General features: G+C 41.8%; 1 protein-coding gene and 1 long non-coding RNA gene across 2 annotated transcripts; one reads left to right on the forward strand and one right to left on the reverse strand.

Moving 5' to 3' along the window:
• Nucleotides 1-3,754: 3,754 nt before the first annotated feature.
• On the reverse strand, nucleotides 3,755-14,049 carry LOC122455783. The gene is made up of 3 exons (XR_006274244.1): nucleotides 13,930-14,049; nucleotides 6,800-6,960; nucleotides 3,755-5,887 (listed from the first exon to the last, which is right to left on the reverse strand). It is a non-coding gene; the product is annotated as an uncharacterized LOC122455783 (long non-coding RNA).
• Nucleotides 6,295-19,072, forward strand: ADIPOQ (adiponectin, C1Q and collagen domain containing). Its single transcript, XM_038416541.2, has 3 exons — nucleotides 6,295-6,421; nucleotides 12,354-12,572; nucleotides 18,259-19,072. Exons 1-3 carry the CDS (start codon nucleotides 6,355-6,357, stop codon nucleotides 18,789-18,791), a joined length of 819 nt encoding a protein of 272 aa, XP_038272469.2. The 5' UTR covers nucleotides 6,295-6,354; the 3' UTR covers nucleotides 18,792-19,072.
• Nucleotides 19,073-22,528: the final 3,456 nt, after the last annotated feature.

Genomic DNA, 22,528 nt, shown 5'->3' on the forward strand with positions numbered 1-22,528 from the left:
TTGTTTTGTTATGCCTGTACTACAAACAAGTTCAGAGCTTTGACTAAAACAGAGGGTTTGTTAAGGTAATAAACTGCTGGGTGCTGTCTCTTTAAGGGAGCAGCAAACTTAATAACGTCTGTAAGTGTTCAGAAAGAGGCTGGACACTACAGGGCAGATGGTGTTGGGGAAATTCAGGACTGGGAGGGTGTTCAGGTCACCCTGCAAAAAAGTACCTGGGCAGTGGAAGCCAGGGTGATACCTGTCTGCTTGTATGTTGGCTGTTGGTGTCAGAGCTGTGTGCCAGATCATTTAAGGCACCCAGAGTTGCAGGGCAGGTGGTGACACAACCACTTACTGGTCTGGGCTGAACCCCACAGTGTCACAATACTTTCAAACATACACCCAATATTCCTGATATAACATGAGGGAATAGTTTCAGATTGCTGGGGCTGAGAGAAGTGGAGGTTCCCTCAGAGGTGTTGCCTAGAGGAGCTAATATTGCAGTAGCACTTCAAAGGAAAGCTAACACTTTTTCTGCCACCTTAGATATGGTGAAAGGTAACTCCAATCTCCCTATTAACTTGCCCTCCACCCATGAAACATCATGGGCCAAATTCAGCCAGTGGAGCTGCATGTGCTCACATTAGAGCTGAATGTGGCCAACTGTCATTGGGGTTCTTCTCTTGTTTTCAGTGATGAGGACTGGACACCAGTGGTGCGTGGTCATGTGTGGCTGTGACATGAGCACAAGGGCCAGCGGTCCAGGAGGTATGTGGCGGGGCACAGTCATCAATCACAACCAGAACATGTCTCAGTTTGTTTCCATTTAGAGGTGGGTGAGGTAATATCTTTTGTTGGACCAACTTCTGTTGGTGAGAGAAACAAACTTTCGAGCCACACAGAGCTCTTCTTCAGGTCTCTAATATCCTGGGACCAACACAGCTACAAGAAACAACACTTTGTTTCCATTGATCAGACTGGGTCATGAAACACCAATTATTCTAATTACAAACTACAGTGCTGTGTCCTTCAGCTCTAGTGTACCTGGGCTTTGTCTGAAGCAAGGATTGTGACAAGGAACACAAGAGCAAAGGGGGATGGATGGTTTTGTGGTTAGGGTGATAGACTAAGATTCAGAAGATCTGAGTTGAATTCTTGGCCACAGACTTCTTGGGACCATGCATTTCCCCTCTCTGGTCCTCTGGCCCCCAGCTATAAAATGGAGATGGTATTTCCCAACCTTACAGGGCCATTGTAAAAATAAGCTCAATAATATGTGTGAGGCCTTCAGACACCATAGTGATGTGTGCACTGAAAAAACAAATGTAAAACAAGTGGCTCTCTACTGAATTCCCCCTCCGCACTAGCTAGCGTCTATCTACCCAAACCAAATGGTTCTGCATGTTCCCTTAGGCCAGATACTGGAACAGAACAGGGTTTAGAACTGCAGTCACCTCCGACTCTGTGAGTTCAAAGAAGATTAGAAATGAGGTTCCTGCAATGATGTTCACTGCAAGAATCGCCAAGCCAGAGCCTCAGCTGCTATAAATCATCATGACTCCATTGACTTCAATGGAGCTATGCTGATTTACACCAGGTCAAACTATATATACAGTGTTGTAAAGTGTTTAACACTGTGTAATACATTCAAAATGCCACACAGTGATGAGTGATTTCCAAGTGTAAGGCCATATGCCACATAATAATATAACACAGTGTGCATCAAAGTCTAATTAAATAGACAATGCTACACTCTGTGATTAAACATCCTCCCTGGTGAATCTCCACTGGAGCCCATAAAGTTACACCAGGGATTAACTTGACCTTTTGTAATGAATATTAAACCAGAATGATACAATTAAATGCAACAGGGCAGCATAACACACCTTCGATTCACTGTTCCCCTAAATGATGTCAGAGATTTCAAGTTCCCAAAATGATTTGTCTCCCTGATCAGTCCATCAGTGGACTTGCTCAGTTCCAGTCCTGCCCGATGGAAAATTCTATAGGAAGCTGCAGACATTTTGTGGCATAGTATGTCACGGACTTGGTGGAGTGCAAGAACTGAAGCAGTAAAACCACCAGTGAAGAGATCCAGGGAAATTCTACAAGCTTTGTTGAAACTGAAAGAAGAACTTGACTTACTTGCAGATTTATGCAATGAAGTGGACTGTTTGTCTAAATGGTTAACATCTTTCAGATTCATTTTACTGGCCAGCGTCTGGTTTAAAACCCTACAAGCTATTGAAAATGTAAGACGTTTACTTCAAAGTTCTCAGATTTCACTTAGTGAAGAATCAAAGTGGATGATTTCACTTCTAAATAAAGTGGAATATCTTTATGAATCTTGGCCTCTGCTTCTTGATGAGTCAACATTTGTAGTAGCTGGCTTGGGCTTGAACAAGATTTCAAGAAGAAAAGAGTCATACAGAGGAAAACATTGCATGATGAAGACAGGACTACCACATATGACCATGAAAACCAAAAAGCTGAGTTCAAAGTTGATGATTTTTTGATAGCTCAGGACATGCTTATTTGCAAAATTACAAGATCTGAAACAAGCAAAAAAATCAACAGCACAGTTTTATTTATCTGGAACTCAGCTACAAATGATGCCAATTTCAGTATTACAAAAGCTTGAGAACTATCAAAATGCTACATGAGAGATCGACAGAGACTTTTGTTGAAGAAACCTGCCTTTTAAACAAGCTGAGAGAGATTCGGAAAAGTGACTTTAATTAAGTTGTTAAACAAGGTTTACAAAAAAGGACTGCTGAATGTCTTCCCCACAGATCTGCATCACTCTAAGGATTTTTGTCTTGAGACTAATTTTGGTTTTCAAAGGGGAGTGCTCCTTTAGCAAGCTGGCCATGATAAAAAAAACCCTGCCTCCAATACACCATAGGTCCCGTATTGGCTTTAGTGACGCTATAAGAACATAAGAACAGCCATACTGAGTCAGACCAAAGGTCCATCTAGCCCAATACCCGGTCTTCGGACAGGGGCCGGTGCCAGGTGCCACAGAGGGAATGAACAGAACAGGTAATCATCAAGTGATCCATCCCCTGTCACCTATTCCCAGCTTCTGGCAAACAGAGGTTAGTGATACCATCCCTGCCCATCCTGGCTAATAGCCATTGATTGACCTATCCTCCATGAGTTTACCTAGCTCTTTTTTGAACCCTGTTATAGTCTTGGCCTTCACAACATTCTCTGGCAAAGAGTTCCACAGGTTAACTGTGCATTGTATGAAGAATTACTTCCTTTTGTTTGTTTTAAACCTGCTACCTATTAATTTCATTTAGTGCCCCCTAGTTCTTGTGTTATGAGAAGAAGTATATAACATTTCCTTATTTACTTTCGCCACACCAGTCATGGTTTTATAGACCTCTATTATATCCTCCTTTAGTTGTCCCTTTTCCAAGCTGAAAAGTCCCAGTCTTATTAATCTCTCCTCATATGGAAGCTGTTCCATATCCCTAATAATTTTTCTTGCCCTTTTCTGAACCATTTCCAATTCCAATATATCTTTTTTGAGATGGGGCAACCACATCTGCACACAGTATCCAAGATGTGGGCGTACCATGTTGACAGGTTAGACCCTCCTTCTGGGATGCCACTTGAGGTTCTGGGGTTTCACGGAGCCCGTCTGGAAATCTGAAGTCCCTGCAAACCTAGCTTAGATAGGTCTAGTGAAAAGGGACTGGCTGGATTCTCTGCTCCTTTGTCCCCATCTTCACAATCACATTTAATTCCAGTGCAAAACAGCCACAACTGCCTGATTGCCGGGGAGAGTCAGCACAGACCAAAAAGTGAGTGGTGTTAGCCAGATAGGGGGAATGGTTTGAGTGGCCAGGATTGCATTGATTAAGCAAATCCCCTCAGCAGCTTCAGTGGGTTCCTATGGAGATTTTACATCCGCCCCAGACGGTGGAAATCCCAAGGAAGGGCAGGCAGTGCCCTCTGTAGAAGTGAATCCTCCCTGTTTGCTGGGACCAGCCCAGCCTGGGGAAGTATAATATAAAGTGTGTCGCACCAGAGTCAGTGACCCTGGAAAATTTTGCCAATAACATGTATTTCTAGCATACCGATGTTAAAAATCAAGGGCCAAATTGCCCCTTCCCTGATGTCAGTGGAATTACACCAATGATTATTTACTACAGGCCCCATGTAGACAGAGTATAGATGACATAGAAAGCAGTTTCAGTCCCACTATATTTTTATTCATGTTCACATGACTTTAAAAATAACTTTGACTAGTTTTTGTTTGTAAAGAATGATCCAATCCAAAGCCCATGAAGTCAATGGGCATCTTTCAATTATTGTCACTGAGCTTTGGATCAGGCACTAAGAGAGAAAATAGTGTTAGACCCATACTGGAATCCCAAGCTCTGTTACCATAGTGGGACCACTCTCCTGTGCTGCTGATCTGGTGAATACATTGAAAGCAGAAAGTGCACTGAAGGAATAGAATTGGATCATGGGCTCTGCCATTATCTCTGCACTGAAAAGACACAGCAACCCCAACCAGACCAGCTGCCTCTGAATAACATCTTAACATATGACACCACTATTCTAGTTCTAATTTGGTGGAGTGATTTTTGCTTATCACCAGGCAGAATGCAGAGCATTTCAAGTGCTTTCGCATCATGTAGCCAAATATAACTTAATGGATCGTATAATATTTCACTTGGCTGATGAAAACAAGGGCTGGCTGTGTTAAGACCTGCACTGATTTGCAAATCAAGTGTATATAAAACATAAATAGCTGCAAAAGTCAAAGGCTGCCAGAGGCTCGATCTGTTGATTTTTTCTCCAGATACAAAACAGTCATGCTGCTTTCTGCACATCTTCTGCAAATTGGTGATAATATTCTGCAAGCTGCTGATAGTGTTTGATTTGTCACCACTGTATTTTGCAGACAGCTGAATCCAAATGCCATTCTTTAAAAGAAACACCAGCAACTAAACATATTGGGCCCACTTTTCAAGTATGGGCACCTCAATAAGATGTCCAGATCTGGCATTTCAGACTTGAGTTTGACTTGTAGGCACAGAAAACAGGCCTTACTGTCAAACTGATCCTCCAAAGGAAGGGGTTCAAAACTGAGCTCCGGTTTGCCAAATTGTTTTTAGTTTCCATACAACTGGGTCGAATCCTGTATTGGTTACTCAGGCAAAACGCCCACTGAAGTTACTGCAGATTTTGCCAAAGTAAGGAAGGACTGTGGACAAATTCTGTTCCTCTCTCACATCCACCCTACAAACCTGTAGAGAGTGAAAGACATTCCATTGCACAGGTGGAAATGGTTTCAGAAGCTATATATTTCTTCTGTATTGAGTACCTTGGTCATGTTCAGCTGTGTAGGATCTCAGGCCCAGATCCTCAAAGGTACTTAGTTGCCTAACTCCCATTGATTTTAGGTGCCTAAAGGGCTTTCAGTGGCAGTTAGGCACCTTTGAGGTCCTGGACCTCGCTGTTCAGCTACATCCAGTTCCAACAGCACACGTATAATATTTGTCCTCATTCATTTTTATCAGTCTCCTAATTTACATTCAAGGAAGTTTTGGGATGCATTCTGATGATGATAGAAGAAAGCCTAAGACCTCTTAGGTTTGAGATCTCTTAACTTCTCATCCTTTAAGGAAGGCCACAGACTTATTTTTACCTCTAAGGCTGGTAGCAAGTTTCTGATATGTTGACCCATAAGCAGCTGAACTGTAATTACTCTGGTGACTGATGATGGGCTGGGTTGCCATATAGCTTAGGGTCTTTTTGTTGTCAAATTCTCTTTGCAACCCACACTGCTCTCTTCATCAGTGCATTCCCTCGTTGGTTGTGGGGGGCTCCAAATAATAAATTTGACATCACAGTGTACATATTGCAGAAGATTTGAATGCCTTTTCTGTTAAAAAGCAAAAGAAACAAATGTCACACAGCCATTCATTAAGTAATACTAGTGAAAACATAAAATTCCCATTCAAGATGTATTAATCAGAATCTATGAACATATTTTCTCCCTGGACTACTAACAATGCTTCCTACTTCACATTATGCTGCAGATGTTGATAGTAGATTACAAAAGCCAAACCTTTGACAGTTAAAAACTTAAAATATAGATTTTTCTACCGAATAATGACTTAATCAATATAAATTGAAGTCGGCTTGAAAATTCTCAACATCAGCTGATTTTTTTTAACAAAGCGTATCACTTTGTGATTAAAATTTAGAAAAGTGGCCCAAAATTGAGCTGCAGACAGGAAAACTGATGAGAAATACCATGCTTTAAATCAGCATGCTCAATAGCAAATAGAAAGGAGAGCATCTTAACTGACAGTTCCACATGCCCCCTGGAGATAATGATGTGGTGGCATGACTGTTCTCTCCACTGCATTTCTAAAGGGACTACAGCAAACCATCCAGGACTCTAAAGCAGCTGGTAAGATCCATTTTTATTAAAGCTCTGGGTTTTTTTTCTTTTGGACTGAATCATTCATATAGATTTTCATGTTCTAAGGAAATTCCATTTATTATTATTAAGGTTAGGTATTGTTATCCTTGGTAAACCAAGTGATTATTTTAAAACCAGAATAACACATCTCTTTTAGGCAGTGGGTGATCTTTGCTTTCAAAAGCACTCCATTGAATTAGCAATCAAAAAACTAATTCTAACCAGATCTGGAACAACAGGGAAAACAATGGAGCATTACGTTAATTAGTACATTTAGATTTCACTCCTTTTTCTTAGAAGAATCATGGAAAGCTTAATTCTGCTCGAATGATCTTTAAACTATGAGTAGTTCACATACTTACTTACCATACAGAAATGTAAAGCTTTACATAGCACAGCTTTGGGTTGTAAGGTCCTTGGGGCAATCACTGCAAATGTAGTTGTGTCTTATATAGCATTCATTCTGTCTGCGTTTAATCCAAATAAATAATAATAATAATAATAGCCACATCATTGGTCAGACTCCTCTGAAAGAAAATGTTTGAGTTTGATAATATAACATGACATTATTTCTAGTCTTTGTGCAATATGCAACAAGGCTTTTGATACAGCTTTAGCACAGTGTTCAAAGATAATTCTTTAACCACGTAAGAATGGCATTGTTTCTATTAATGTTATACAGACCGATGCTGATAAACAAATGCACTTTATAAAATATATTTTAATTTAAATTCTCTTGATAGCTACTAAATTAATTGAGACCCACTAAAATTAGCTCATCCATTAGTTACCAATATTTATCAGCTCAGCCTTTCAAACTGAACACCCAATACATTTAATATATCTCTGTATGGTTTTATATTACACTGATGAATGCTATGATCAAAGAGGAATGGAAATGCAAACAATGTAAATGTGTTATACCTAATTTAGAATTCTGTTCTTCTTCACAACAGTTCGTAAATGTGCAACACATCCTAGAATTTTTTCTTTTGTGCAGCATAGGACATAGAAACAGAGGACACAGGATTGGAAGGAACCTCCTAGATCATCAAATCTATTGCATGCTATTGCAGGCAACTCCATCATATAATCCCATTCATAAATGTATCAAGATCCATTTTCAAACTAGTTAGGTTGTTTGCCACCACAACCAGAACCACTGATGCATAGAAAGCTGCTTCTAATTTCCAGCCAAAATTTATTCATGGCCAGGTTATACCCATTTGTTCTTGTGCCAACATTGCCCTTTAGCAACATATTTATGGCCAAAGAATTGGCATCTTTGAGAAGTAAAGTACAAAGGATTTGGGATTAGAGTCAAACATAGAATAGCTTTGTATCCGGTTGCCATGAATCCTCATTAACACACTGTGGCATAGTGTTGCTTTTCATATCAGAGAGGAGATAAACATAAAAACGTAGCCATCAAAAATAGTTTTAACTATAACTGACTCTCCATGCTGGCTGCCAAATGCATACCTAATGCTCTAATTTGTCCATTTTATTTTTATATACTCATCCTTCTAAGCTTCTACGTGACTCAACAAGGATGTCATCTGCACTGTGATTTGCCTTTCTGACAAGGAAAATAGATACCATTCACTGGGTTCTGCGGTCCATGGTGTTTTGCTGTTAAATTATAGAACTTGCAACTGATTTCATGTCCCCTCAATATAATCAGAAGCATCCTTGAAAGTCATTTGATGTCATTTATCTCAGAATTCCATTTTGTTGTAATTTCAACAAAAGGAGCCAGACCCTCAGCGGGTAAAAGTCAGTGTCGCTCCATTAAAGTTAAATTGCACCCACTGAGGATGTGGCCCAAGGCTTGTATAATATGACCAGCATGTTAATATCACACAGAAATTTCAGACTCATGGGGCTTCTGTGATACCAGAATATGGCCCAAATAAGATCATCAAAATACACTGCTTAAAATATTTAATTAATATTTAAAACCTTGCTGTATTGAATTATATCACATTTTACAATAAAGCCGTACAATATAAGTGTCAACAAAGCCGTTACTGATAGCTTGGACAGAGTACTTAGTTGGCATGCTGAAGATGCATGTGTTCTGAGCATAGCTGGATCCTGAATATGTATTCCTGAAATAGCAACCATACCAGCACTCCTTTGCTTATCTTAGTCCCCTGGGTACAGTGAAGAGGCATTGCTAGACCATGCCCAGATATGTACCCCACCGTTTGCCAAACATTCTCAGAGATGCCTTCACCCTGAAGATAATATTTTTTTGGCATTTACAGGCATCGATTTCACTTGTCCCGACCTACTCAGAAACCATTGCTGCGTCCCTTGTTCCAGTGGAGCAGCAGACTTCTCTGAGAGAGGGACTTCTTACAAATGTTTGTTTCTAATTCCTATAGACCTGTCTAGTCACTGAGGGTCAACTCATGTTGTGTAGTGCCTTACTCCTTGAACAGGCCATAAAAATCAATGGAATTGCTAGCAGAGTAAAATACTATTACTGTACTACTTCTACTACTACAGCATGGCAGGATCTGGCCTTCAGTAAAAAAGCTTTAGAGCTTGCAAGTCTTGTTTGGTCCTTACAGGCTTTCAGTATTTTATTATATAGAACTCTGAATGTTTGCTTAAATCCCCAGTTCCTACAACTGGATTATCCATGGTTTCTTTTATTTTTTCCTACTTGAACATATTTGTATCATAGCTGATAACATGTCATTCAAAATATGACATTTAAATTTCATAAGAAAATCCATCCTGAAATGTGGAAGCAACTTTTATTTTTAGCAAGGAGAAAATTAGATGATTTATTGTAATGACCATCTGTGATGAGGTGGACTGGCCCCGCACTGGAGCAGAAGGGATTAAAGCAGCACTCTCAGCAGCCGAAGCCATGCCCGGCTGGGCATGCTCCAACTGCTGCTGCAGTATAAAAGGGAGCAGCATAACTCAGTCTGGGCGCTCTGCTGAGGAGGAAGGATGCTTGGTAGGGGCTCCATCCCAGGAGCCGTTACAGCCCTTACCTACGGGAGCTGAAGAGCCTGAGGCCTGCCGCTATCGGAACCCCAGGGAGCGTCCGTCGCTGAGGAGCCTGGAGGTCCCTATACCTTATGGACCGCTGCTTCAGGAAAGCTGGCAGGAAGTGACCTAGGGAGGGTGAAGGAGTGGTACCTCCCACCCTCATGAGGTCAGTATGTTTTGGTGGGATTCCCCACTGACCCAGTGGTGGACTGCTCCACCACTGTTAGGGCCCTGGGTTGGGACCCGGTGGAGTTGGGTGGGCCTGGCCCCCTCCCATTGCCTCTCCCCGGTGACGGCCCCCAGGAACCGGCCACTAGGCCACCCTAGCATGCCTCCAAGGGTGATTATATTGACTCTGGCCACTAGGCCACACTCCCCTATAGTCAAGGGTGGTTGTATTGACTTCGGCCATTGGGCCACGCTTCCCTGCACACAAGGGAAGCCCTATTGACTTCGGCCATTGGGCCATGCTTCCCTGCAGACAAGGGAAGGCCAGTTGACTCTGGCCATTGGACTATGCAGCCCAGTTGCTGAGCACAACTATATTGACTTAACCACGGGGCTACCACACACGTACCCCACCCCAGGATGACGGGGGGCGTACTGGCTCTGGGACACATGGTCGAGAATGCAGGCAACAGTCGGGACCCGCTAAGAGGCCATGAGCGAGGAGGGACTACCCGAAGCAAGGTCAGAATTTCCCTTGCTGGTTAACCACTGCAAAGCAAGATGGATACTGAGAAATTATTGGGATGATTTAGTTGGGGTTTGGTCCTACTTTGAGCAGGGGGTAGGACTAGTTGACCTCCTGAAGTCCCTTCCAATCCTGAGATTCTATGATTCTATGTGGTTGTTGGAGAACCAACAACTATAGGCGACCCTGCAGCAGCAGGGTCAAGCACAACTGATACATCAGCTCACTACCCAGCAGCAACAGCAGATGCGTGAGCTAGCCAACTGGCACCAGGCTCAGCAGGAATGGTTGGTCCAGTAAATGGCACAATTGTTGCAACCCGGAGGGGCCTCCCTCCTGGGCCACTAGGCCACACTACCCTAAAGTCGAGGGTGGTTGTATTGACTCTGGCCATTGGGCCACACTCTCCTGCAGTTAAGGGGAGTCCTATTGACTCCGGAAATTGGGCCACACTCCCCGGCAGTTAAGGGGAGTCCTACTGACTCCAGCCATTGGACTATGCAGGTCAGTGGCTGAGCGCAACCATATTGACTTAACCATGTGGCTATCACGCACCCCACCTCAGGGTGACGGGGGGTACTGGCCCTGCAACACCATCCCTTTATTAAAATTTATTATCTGTCATGCCTCTTGTGATCATCAGATCAGGGATTACTTTTTGTTTCATTGTATAATCCAATGTCCCTCTGCATAGAGGTGAATTTGACCCTCAAATAGTGAATTTAGGGTTTTTATTCTGTAAACCTGATCTTAAATACTACCCCGGGGCTAATCTGGGAAGTCATACTAATTGCTTGTACTATAAAAGCAACCAGTTTGAAAGAGCAAAAATCTGGTAATACAACTCTCAAATACTTAGTGCATCAGATTCCTTCTCCCCATTGACAGATCTCAATGGAAAACAAAAAAAGCATTAAAATCTGATAGGATCACCTGTGGGAGGCTGGAAATCTGAGCGTAAATTGCTGACAGTAGGTGCTCCAAGGTTCATGTACTGTATCTGTAACAATATATTGCATGTTCAGCATGGTGGCATATGAGATTTTGTTGTGAGTCCTGCCAGACTGTATTTTGCATCAGCTGTTCACTCAACCAAGCAGAAAGTTGAATTGTGTCATCATCTAATTGACTGGAACATTGCAAAAGAAGCAGACAACAGACATGGTGGCATCACCATATTCAACATAAAAATCTAAGGTCAAGATTCTGACCTCAGCTACACTGGTGTTAATCCAAAAAAACGCCATTAATGTCAATGGAGTTACTGGAGATTCTGTTGATTTCAATGGCATTACTCTGTATTTACACCAGTAGTAAACTCAGAATCTGTCCTGGAGGGTTTGGTTTTGGATTTCACAGTAGTTTTGCACCAGAAAAGCTCCTTTGTCTAATTTAGAATAGTGTAAGAGAGGTCAGAATTAGGACTTTTTCTGATTAGTCATTGCTTTAAAACATTGAAGATACCATAAAGAGTGTGGGAAAATATATACAAGTTATTGCCACTTGATAAGTGACAGAAGACAAGTGAAATTTCCTCAGATGTTCACAAAATGTTTGCAGTGTTGTTGTAGCTGTGTTGGTCCCAGAATATTAAAGGGACTAACTGGGTGAGGTAATAACTTCTATTGCACCAACTCCTGTTGGCAAAAGACAAGCTTTTGAGTTGACCTGGAGTTTAGAGCATCATGTATTGAAGGGCAAATCCTGCTCACATCTCTCCCCGCACTCCATCTCTGGGTGCAAAGAGCCCCTAGCAGAAAAGAGTTCTGCAATATAAAGCAGGAAAGGGCTTGGGAATGGCCATGCAAGGTCATCTGCTGTTTAGTGCAGAACCCAACTATGCAGGGGGCTCCGTGTGCAGCAGTGCATGGGAGTGGCAGTGGCCCAGATGAGGAGCAGGGACCATAGTCAGCATCATTCCAGCACTTGATCAAGATACTCAACTAGGCATTGGTGGGTACATTTACTTCTAAGGGCCTGATCCTGGGATTTCAATGGGAACTGAAGGTGCCCAACTCTGAGTTGAGAAGAGGCATTTCGAGGAATAGAATTATACTTTGTTAATGTGTCAATCTCAAGTGGAATGGAGTTCCCCAGGGAAGGATTTATGCATTCTATTGCTTGTCCTCTGTCTCTGTTGGCTCAATGACCATCGCCACTTCGGCATTCAGGTTCCTTGGACTAAAATGCTAATAGAATCCTTGTCCATTTCAGAGTTCACAATGAAGCTGGTGCCAAACCTCCTCCTTTGCTTGCTGCTGGTGGTGAAACTGTATCACACTGAAACATCAGATGATGAAGAACCACAGCCACCTAAAGGGCCTTGTGCAAACTGGATGGGAGGAGCACCAGGCTATCCAGGCCACAACGGTCTCCCTGGCAGAGATGGAAAGGATGGGAAAGACGGGCAAAAGGGAGAGAACGGAGAGCCAGGTCTGCATGAGGCTTTAATATTCTATACCATTTCAATCAAACATGACCTGATTTCTGTGGGAAGGAAGCCTCAGTAGATACAGGATTCAAAGTTCATGGAGGTCAATGGAAAGATTTCCAATGACTTCCATGGACTTTGAATCAGGCCTAAAATTCTTAGAGCTATTTGGAGGTAAATGTGTCATCCAGTATTTAGCAAATGAAAGCACAAGGCACAGAATGTGTTGTGACGGGGCAAGGCCAGATGGCTATAGAAAAGTAGTAAGAGATAGATATATTAGCTCCAAGCTAAACAAATGTCTGGTACCAGGTTAAGTGAAATGGAAGCTGCTCCAGCTCAATTAAGACACCTGGGGACAATTAAGAACTTTCCAGAAGGCAGGGAGAATGCTTTGTTGATTGGGACACCAGATGCCAATCGGGGGCTGGCTGAAACTAGTTAAAACCTCCCAGGCAGTCAGGTGAGTGTGCATGTCAGGAGCTGTGGGAAGAAGTTGCGCTGTTGGAGAGGCTGAGTAGTACACACCATATGAGGCTCAAGGAAGGAGGCCCTGAGGTAAGGGTGAAGTGGAGCTTGAGGAAGTGAGGGTTGCTGCGGGGGAAGTAGCCCAGGGAATTGTACATATAATGTTTCTAAAAATTCAGCAGCTACCATAGCTGATACTATTAGGGTCCCTGGGCTGGAGCCACGAGTAGAGGGTGGGCCCGGGCTCCCCCCCACCTTTGCCCCCTGTTTAATCACTGAGACTGGGAGACAACAGAGACTGTGCAAAGAAAAATAACTTCCTGGGAGACAACAGAGACTGTGCAAAGAAAAATAACTTCTCCTCACCTCCCTTGCTGGCTTATGATGAAAATGGCTCAGTAGACTGTAACCCTTGTTTCTAGAGAAAGAAAGGTTACGTGGAGGGTCACAGTGAGCTTTTGAGGCTAGCAAAATCCACCAGGAAACGCGGGACTCACGGAGGGAAGGACAGAGCTTTGTCACAGTGTATATAGACGAGGGGACAAATACTTAATTTGGCTGGAAAGTTCTGAAATGTTAGGAGCCAGGTAACCATTTAGAGGAAAGAATTTTCCTGGCTTCTTCCCTATAAAGAAACCACTGATTCTGTGTCTATGTAATTATCTGCTCCAGTTGGTGTCAGAGTGTTAAATGAATGTTTAAGGATCTGATTGTTGTTTTTATTTCAATGCAGTGTATAGTTATTTTGCAATACGGAGAAAGCTGGTCAAATTTGCCAATATTTGTTTGTATTTGAAGTCACTGTATTATTCAGTGGCATAAGATATCAACCTTACCAGCATTTTCATTTTAAGCAACTATTTTATGTCATTTATAAAATGTAGCTCTCACTTGAAATTTGGCTTAGAAGGTCTCTTCTCAAACAGCTGAAATAATTTTTGGGTTATGGTTGGTTAACTTTTTGGTTAGCTTTGGTTTTTTAGGTGAAAAACTGCAGTTTATGCTTTTGAGGATTCTAGAAATAAAATGAAAAATGACAATTATTTCAATTACTGTGCACGTGCATTAACATTTCTAACAGCTATCACTAATTCAAAACTTCGGATCAATATCTGCTTACAAAATAAACTGGGAAAAATCAGAACTATTGGAACTCTCCTGGTTGGCAGCTAATGGGGCTTTCTCTCAATGGAATTTCCATAGGCAAATTGATGAAAGTGAGTACCTAGGTATAAAAGTACCAAGAAATATTAACAAACTAGTGAAAATAAATTTAGATTCTATACTCTTCCAAATAGTTAGTGATACAAATAGGGGCCATCATTCATCCCTCAGGCTGTGAGGAAGGGTTCACAGAATAAAAATGTATATCCTGCCTAAGCTCCTCTATAGTTAAAGGATATGTCTGTACTGTCTGGGCTCTAGGACCCTGCAGTGTGGGAGGGTCCCAGAGCCCAGAAGACTACACTGCAATGAAACAGCTCCACAGCCCAAGCCCCGCGAGCATGAGTCAGCTGGCATGAGCCAGCCATGGGTGACTAATTGCAGATTACATACCCTAAGCGGTATACCTGTATATATCCCTCTGACTTATCTGTGTATATCCATCCAACTTATTTTAGAAAATTTAATAGCATTATTAGAGCCTTCCTGTGAGTCTCTGATCAGTGATCATAACTACCACCTCCAATCCTTAAAGCCAAGGGGGTTTGGTCCTCCAGACCTACAAAATTAATATTATGCTTTTATCATAGAAAATGGGGGTGGGGGGAATGGCAGATGAAATTCAATGTTGATTAAATGTAAAGTAATGCACAGTGGAAAACATCATCCTAACTATCTATACAAAATGATGGAGTCTAAATTAGCTGTTACCACTCAAAGAGATCTTGAAATCATCATGGATTGTTCTCTGAAAAATTTGCTCAATGTGCAGCAGCAGTCAAAAAAGCTAACGGAATGTTAGGAACCATTAGGAAAGGGATAGATAATAAGACAGAAAATATCATAATGCCACTTTATAAATCCATGAGACACCCACACCTTGAATTCTGGTTGCAGTTCTGGTCACCGCATCTCGAAAAAGATATATGAGAATAGGAAAAAGTACAGAGAGGGGCAACAAAAATGATTAGGAATATGGAACAGCTTCCATTTAAGGAGAAATTTAAAAGACTGTTCAGCTTTGGAAAGAGACAACTGATGGGAGATATGATAGAGATCTATAAAATCATGAATGGTGTAGAGAAAGTGAATAAGGAAGTGTTATTTACCCATTCACATAATACACAAACCAAGGGTCACTCAATTAAATTAATAAGCAGCAGGTTTAAAACAAAAGGAAGTGCTTCATTATATAATGTACAGTCAACCTGTGGAACACATTGCCAGGGGATGTTGTGAAGGCCAGAAGTATAACTAGTTTAAAAAAAGAATTGCATAACTTCATGGAGGATAGGTCCATCAATGGCTATTAGCTAGGAGGGTGAGGGACACAACCCCATGCTCTGGATGTCCTGAAACCTATGACTTCCAGAAGCTGGGACTGGCTGATAGGGAATGGATCACTTGATAAATTGCCCACTTTTGTTACTTTCCTCTGAAACATCTGGCATGGGCCATGGTCAGAAGACAGGATACTGAGCTAGATGAACCATTGGTCTGACTGAGTATGGCCATTCTGATGTTCTTATGTCACAGATGCCAAAATAGTTCAGCATGTCAACACCCTTATACTCACGTGGGTGGAAACTGAGCAGATATTAATGCACCTAATTCCCCCCGCAGGTCTCCTCTTTTTGTCCGATGGAAAAAAACTAAGGTGCCTACAGCAGTGGCTGCATGAAGGGTCAGGGCTATCCTAGCTAAGAAGTTCCAATTTGCCATCATGCAAAAGCACCTATTTGGGACAAATTGGGAACAACCTACAATTTGGAAGTACTAGCTGAAGAGAGGCACCGTATGGATTTCCGAATTAGTCAGCTATGAGGGCTTAGTCCTTTTTCTAATACTAAAACAAAATTATGATCTGCCAACCTTAGCGGCGTGGCAGTACTTTCAGTTGAGACATTTGCTAACGTATCAATGTGGTCCGGATGACCTGGACTGCCCGAGGCCCAGAAGTACTGGCAACCTTAAAAATGCTCCAAAAACTCCTCAGGCCCATGTCCATTATGCATACTTTGTTAACAAAGAGGAACTCGATTAGTCTGGAATTCTTTATGAAAGTGTGGGAAGGGGATTTATCATTGCCCTTAAAAGAACCCCAATGACAGAGCATATTACAAAAAATTAAAAATGCTTCGGTGGATCGCAGGCTACCCTTGCTGCAACAAAACACCACAGAGGTTGCAAAAGGCCGTAAAGCTGGATGTTTGTGGGTGCTGTAACAAAGAAAAAGGAACTCTGATGCATATGCAATGGGACTGTCCCACAGTCAGGCAACTGTGAAAAGAGGAGGCCACAAGCATTAAAATAATGTCCAGCTTCAGCTGAAAATTATATCCGAGGTTATTTATCTGCTAAACTGGGTTTAACTGTGCCATAAAGTCGTTGGATTTTGAGGGCAGCAGTGATCATCAAATACATGATTTTACAAAAATGGAAGAATAGGCTTATGCCCAACTTAAAGCAGCGGTGTTTGGACCTGTCTGAGTTAGCAGCCAAAGAAAGAATAGCTTATGGCTGTAGAGAGCAATTATATTGATTTGAAAAAATGTGGAAACCTCCCCCACACACACCTTTTTGGATAAAAAAGTTGAGATGGCTCAAAGAATGGCAGACCTTCATTCCACCTAACCCCTCCTCTCCTGTGCGCCCTGCCCTCAGCCAGTCCACTCCTTCCCTCTCCCTATTTATGCTTGGCTTCTCCTGTTTTATTACTGTTACCCCCACCCTAACACATTAAATCTCTGCAGTATTCACTGGTCACGTCTTGCAGCTTTGACAGCTTGTAAAACTAATTCCATCATTCTGTTGGAGCTCCCATAAAGCATGTGGTATTGGAAACATACACTTGCTGTAAGTCATTCCCTTTTAGTCCTTTTCATTGTCTGTTTCTTTATGAAAATCAGTAAAATAATTAATCATAAAAAATTATAACTGCAAAAACTTCAAAGTGGATTTTATGATGGGGCCAAAAGTGTGCCATATATGTCCGTGCAGGGTGCAAATGATAGTCCCAAAGAGCACCAAGGGACCATTGCAGCCATATCCACTGCAACCAGAGGAGATGGCTCAATAAAGTTAAGCATCAGATTTGAAATAGCTACACTCCCTTGAAGTATGGGTGTGAATTCCAGCAGGGCTGAGTCAACCCTTTGTCCATCTGAGATAAATTGAGCTCTATGCTGGAGTTTTTTTATGGAAGTCTTTTGAATAAGGATTTAAAATCTCATGGGCCTGTTTTCAATAGGCATTAGTGAGTCTATTAAATATAGCCCAACTGGCCACTGGCCAACATCTCCCACTGTTCTCAAACAGGAATTGAGTTTACAGAACTATCATATCAGCACATATGCTGATGTGAGTCTGATTTAGTTTATTGTTGGAGATTCCCAACATGATTACTCTAAACCATGGATGCCAGGTTTGTATAATTTTTGGTGGTGCCCAGAATGGTTCCAAGCAGAGCCGTCCCATCCATAGGACAGACCGGGACAACTGCCTTGGGCCCTGCGCTTTGAGGGGCCCAGCACATAAGGGAGATGTGGGGCCCAGGGTGGCCTGCGGAGTAAGTGGGGGGGGGCTCGCATTGGCAGCAGAAAGCAATCCGGCCCAGCCCGCCCCGCTCCATCGGCTCCCAGCGTCGCTCGGGGGAGGAAGCCAGAAAGAGGTGGGGCAGGAGTGGGGGCTTGGAGGAATGGGGGGGCGGAGCAGGGTGGGAAGAGATGGGGCAGGGATGGGGGCTTGAGGGAAGGGGTGGAATGGAGCTGGGGTGGAGCTGGGGTGGGTAGACGTGGGATGGAGCAGAGTGGGGCAAGCTGGGGCCAGGCCCTCGCTGACCCCCCAAGCTGCCCTGGACCCACGTCCTGCTGAAGCATGCGGCCCCTCAAAGCACGGAGCCTCGGGCAGTTGCCTCAGTCCGTCCTATGGACAGTAGGGCTATGAAAATACAAGCCCAAACATTGGTGGAGCTGGGCCCATGTTCCTGAATATTGGTGGACCACGGGCCCATATAACTCGCCACCTGTGCTCTAATCAAAATAACTTTCCCCATAGGTGAGCCAGGCTCTAAAGGGGATACTGGAGAGGGAGGAGCTCCTGGCACTGAAGGCCCAAGAGGATTTCCAGGAATCCCAGGGATGAAAGGCGAGAAGGGAGAAGGTGCTTATATTTACCAATCTGCCTTCAGCGTTGGGCTCACAAGCAGAGCCCCCGTCCCCAACATTCCCATCAGATTCACAAAAATCTTCTACAACGAACAAAACCACTACGATGAAACCACGGGGAAGTTCCGCTGCAGCCTCCCAGGCCTGTACTATTTTGCGTACCACCTCACTGTGTATATAACAGATGTGAAAGTCAGTCTGTACAAGAAGGATAAGGCAGTGCTATTCACCTATGATCAGTTCCAGAAAAACAATGTTGACCAAGCTTCTGGGTCTGTTTTGCTTCACCTGAGTGTCGGAGAAGAAGTTTGGCTTCAAGTGTATGGAGAAGAAGAAAAAGAAAACAATGGAGTCTATGCTGATAATATCAATGATTCTACTTTCACAGGTTTCCTCCTTTATCCAGACATGGATCTTCATTAAAGTGTGAATCCAGTACATGAGGGAAGAAAGGAAGGATTAGCCAAGGAATTGATTTGGGAACACTCTTGGTTTTCCTAAGCACTATTTCCACATTGTGGTTACTGGCAAACACAGTGTTTTGTAGGGCTTTAGACTAGGTATTATAATCACCATGGATGAAATCCTGGCCCCACTGAAATCAATGGGAGTTTTTCCATTGATTTCAGTGGGGCCATAATTTCACCCCACATCGCCACTTCTGCCCTCTTTCAAACTCTGAGCCCAAATATCCATATATTAATGGAAGAAATAGATGGAGCTAACAAAGTGCCTAGTCCACTGGGGTCCTATTCCATGACAGAGGCTCCCAAGTGCTATGATAATTCAAATAATAAATATAATCATAAATAATGATTGAAATATAGTTTTATTTATTTTATTTTCAAAGCTCCTTGAAATATTTTTGAAATTCACAATTTTGACAAAAAATTATCAAAATTTTGAATGTCAATGACAAAATTCACAATTTAGAGCTGGCTGAAATTTTTCAAAATGTTGACAAATTTTTCAATCAAAATTTCAAATTTTTACCAAAATAAGGAACAAAGTATTTCACGAAAATTATATGAAACTTATTCCTGTTTTGCACCCAGCTCCAATAAACACATCCCATTGCTATTGTAATTCTGCAATTTACTTAGGCCTTCTAACTCCTCCCATTGTTTAGTGTTTTTTCTAGTAACGTTATGTCTAATTTAGATTGCAAGCTCTGTGGGCAGGTGTTGTGTCTTTTCATTTATCTATAAAGCATTACATACACTTATCATGCTACATAAAGAACCATAAAAACAACTCATGGCTACTACCATCTTGAATAGTAGATTGTTCCAGAAGCTTCACTTCTTTGGAGACCATATTTCTGTGACTGTTCTAAAATCATGGCATCGCCCTGCAAATCACATACCAGTTATTTGGAGAATGGGAGGCACCAACAGGCAGCTGGGCAGGTATTTAAATATAAACACATTTCTAATTAAAACACTGGATCTGCATTGTATTTAGAGATGTAGCAGTTCTGCACTCATGCTGTAATGTGTGTTTGGTTTGACAGTATCTTATAGCTTTAATTTCAGCTGGAGGTCAGGAATGAATTGTTAATTCATCTAGAATCTTCTGTGCCTTCTTCTCTATGAAAAAGCCAGTATTGCCTTCAGTTTAGCAATCACCTTTCCATCCTATAAGTATAGATCCATTAATGATTAGAACACCTATCGGGAGATCCTTATCTGGTGTAAATGAGCATAGCTCCATTGACATCAATAGAACAACACTGATTCACGTCAGCAGAGGAACTGGCCCACTTATCTGCAAGACTAGTTCTATGTTGCTATGATTATTAGGATAGGTGATCTTAGTAACATTCCTACCATGAGCTGATCTCTCTCATAGTTTCTTGTTTGATTTTATCTAAAAGTAAATCAGCTTCTCTGATAGATTTAGAGATGAATCCAATTTTGCTTTGATAGGTTGGTTGTTTTGGTTGGTTCCTAAACTGACACATTACTCTAAATGTAGAATAGTATCACTGCTTCCACTAAAAATTGTTTTCATATCAGTATTTTCTACACTCCAATGAATTAACAGATTATAAATAAAAATATTTGGCTCTCTCATTAAATCTCTCTGTGGCTTTGTTGTTGTTGTTTTGGTCAAGGCTGACAAAGGACTTTTTTTCCTAAACATAGATGGGCAGCTCAAAAGCCAGCTGCTCAGACATTTAAAAAAATCTAGGAGGAAAATTGAAAGATTCTTAAGCTGTGTAAAAATAACATAAAGAAGGTCCTCAGTACTTTTTTGATGCATATTTGTTTTCCCCAGGAATTGAAATGGGGGTTCGAATTTACAGGGGAGGGATCAGGGCCAAGGGATGAGACCGTGAGGGCAAAGGTCAGCTTTATGGCATGATAGTAAAAACAGAAAAATATTTCATGACCATTTTATTAGATTTAACTTATATATTAAAATCACACAAATTAAAGTTGGCTACTCAAGCCTTCTATGAAGTACTACACCTATATCCTTCTTGGTTTCTTCTTGTAATTTTGCACATCTCTGTTAATGCAATGCAGTACTACCAAATGCAATGCAATGCAATACTTCCGTCCTTCAGTTGACATGCTCATTAGTTCATTCATATGATCAGGCAGAAGGTGACTTCTTTCAGAACACAAAAATATCTTCAATGATGAAAAAGAATGCTCAGCTGTAGCGGTTGTGACCGGGAATAGCAAGAGAAGAATTCCTACTTCTTGCATCACAGGAAACATAGCACAAAGATCAGGTCGAGCCACTAGTAATGACAAAAAAGAAGTTGAAGTCAAATTTTAATTCATTCGTCGTATGACATTCCATTGTGTGCTCAAATTCTCTATTCTGCCCTAATCACATGGCAGCCCCATTGCTGGTAGTACCTCCCTCCACTCAACTGTTGATGCTTTATAAGACAGGCATTTGTAAAAGATACATCCAGAAGTTGCTGTTGTAGATTTGTGAGTGTTGGTTTAACAAACACTTCTTGTCCTCTTCACTTAAGGAATCAATATACGTTTCTTCATTAGTCAACTTCTGGACTGAAGTCCTTGCTTCTTCCAGTATGTTTTCAATGGATCTCTCTCTGATTGATCCAAGTATAGCTTCTATTGCTGGACAAAGATCTACTACTATTGTAGCAGATGCCTGGAGGGCATTGTTTAATGACCCAAGTGGTTTCAATAATAGACTTACAAGAGACAGAATGGCAATTGTCTTCTCTGAACATAGAAGCAAAAGTAGTCCACCAGCCTCACTACTTAGATCCACCCCATCTTGGTAGATACTTTTCAAAGCCAGTAATAATGGTTGCAGTAATTTTAAGACATCAGCCAAGGATCACTCATGAGAAAGTCAGTGGGTATTCCCATGTTGGACTAATTTGAACTTCAGTCCCAGAGCATTTCTTATTTTTCCCCAAGGTGTTCAGTCTTTTTGGACTCTTGTTGAAAAAAAGAGTATAATGAAGACATTAAATTTATGGCTTTTTTGATGTCTTTTGAAGATTCTGCAGCTCGTACTAGTGCTAGTTGAGTAGATCATAGAATTGTAGGTCTAGAAGGGACCTTGAGAGGTCTTCCAGTCCGGTCCTCTGCACTCAAGGCAGGACTAAATATTATTTAGACCATCCCTGACAAGTGATTTTTTCTAATCTGCTCTTAAAAACATTTAATGATTAAGATTACACAATCTCCCTAGGCAATTTATTCCAGTGCTTAACCACCCTCACGGTTAGGAACTTTTTCCTAATGTCCAACCTAAACCACCCTGGCTTCAATTTAAGCCCATTACCTCTGGTCCTATCCTCAGAGGTTAATAAGAACAATTTTTCTCCGTCCTCCTTGTAACAACCTCTTATGTACTTGAAAACAGTTATCATGTCACAGCTCAATCTTCTCTTCTCCAGATTAAATAAACCCATTTTTTTCAATCTTTCCTCATAGGTCATGTTTTCTAGAACTTTAATAATTTTTGTTGCTCTCCTCTGGACTTTCTCTAATTTGTCCACATCCTTCCTGAATTGTGGTGCCCAGAACTGGATGCAATACTCTAGTTGAGGCCATATCAGCGTGGACTAGAGTGGAAGAATTACTTCTCATGTTTTGCTTACACCACTTCTGCTAATACCTCCCAGAATGATATTTGCTTTTTTTTTTTTGCAATAGTGT

Source organism: Dermochelys coriacea, chromosome 9, assembly GCF_009764565.3.
Source record: "Dermochelys coriacea isolate rDerCor1 chromosome 9, rDerCor1.pri.v4, whole genome shotgun sequence".
NCBI classification, from domain to species: domain Eukaryota; kingdom Metazoa; phylum Chordata; order Testudines; family Dermochelyidae; genus Dermochelys; species Dermochelys coriacea.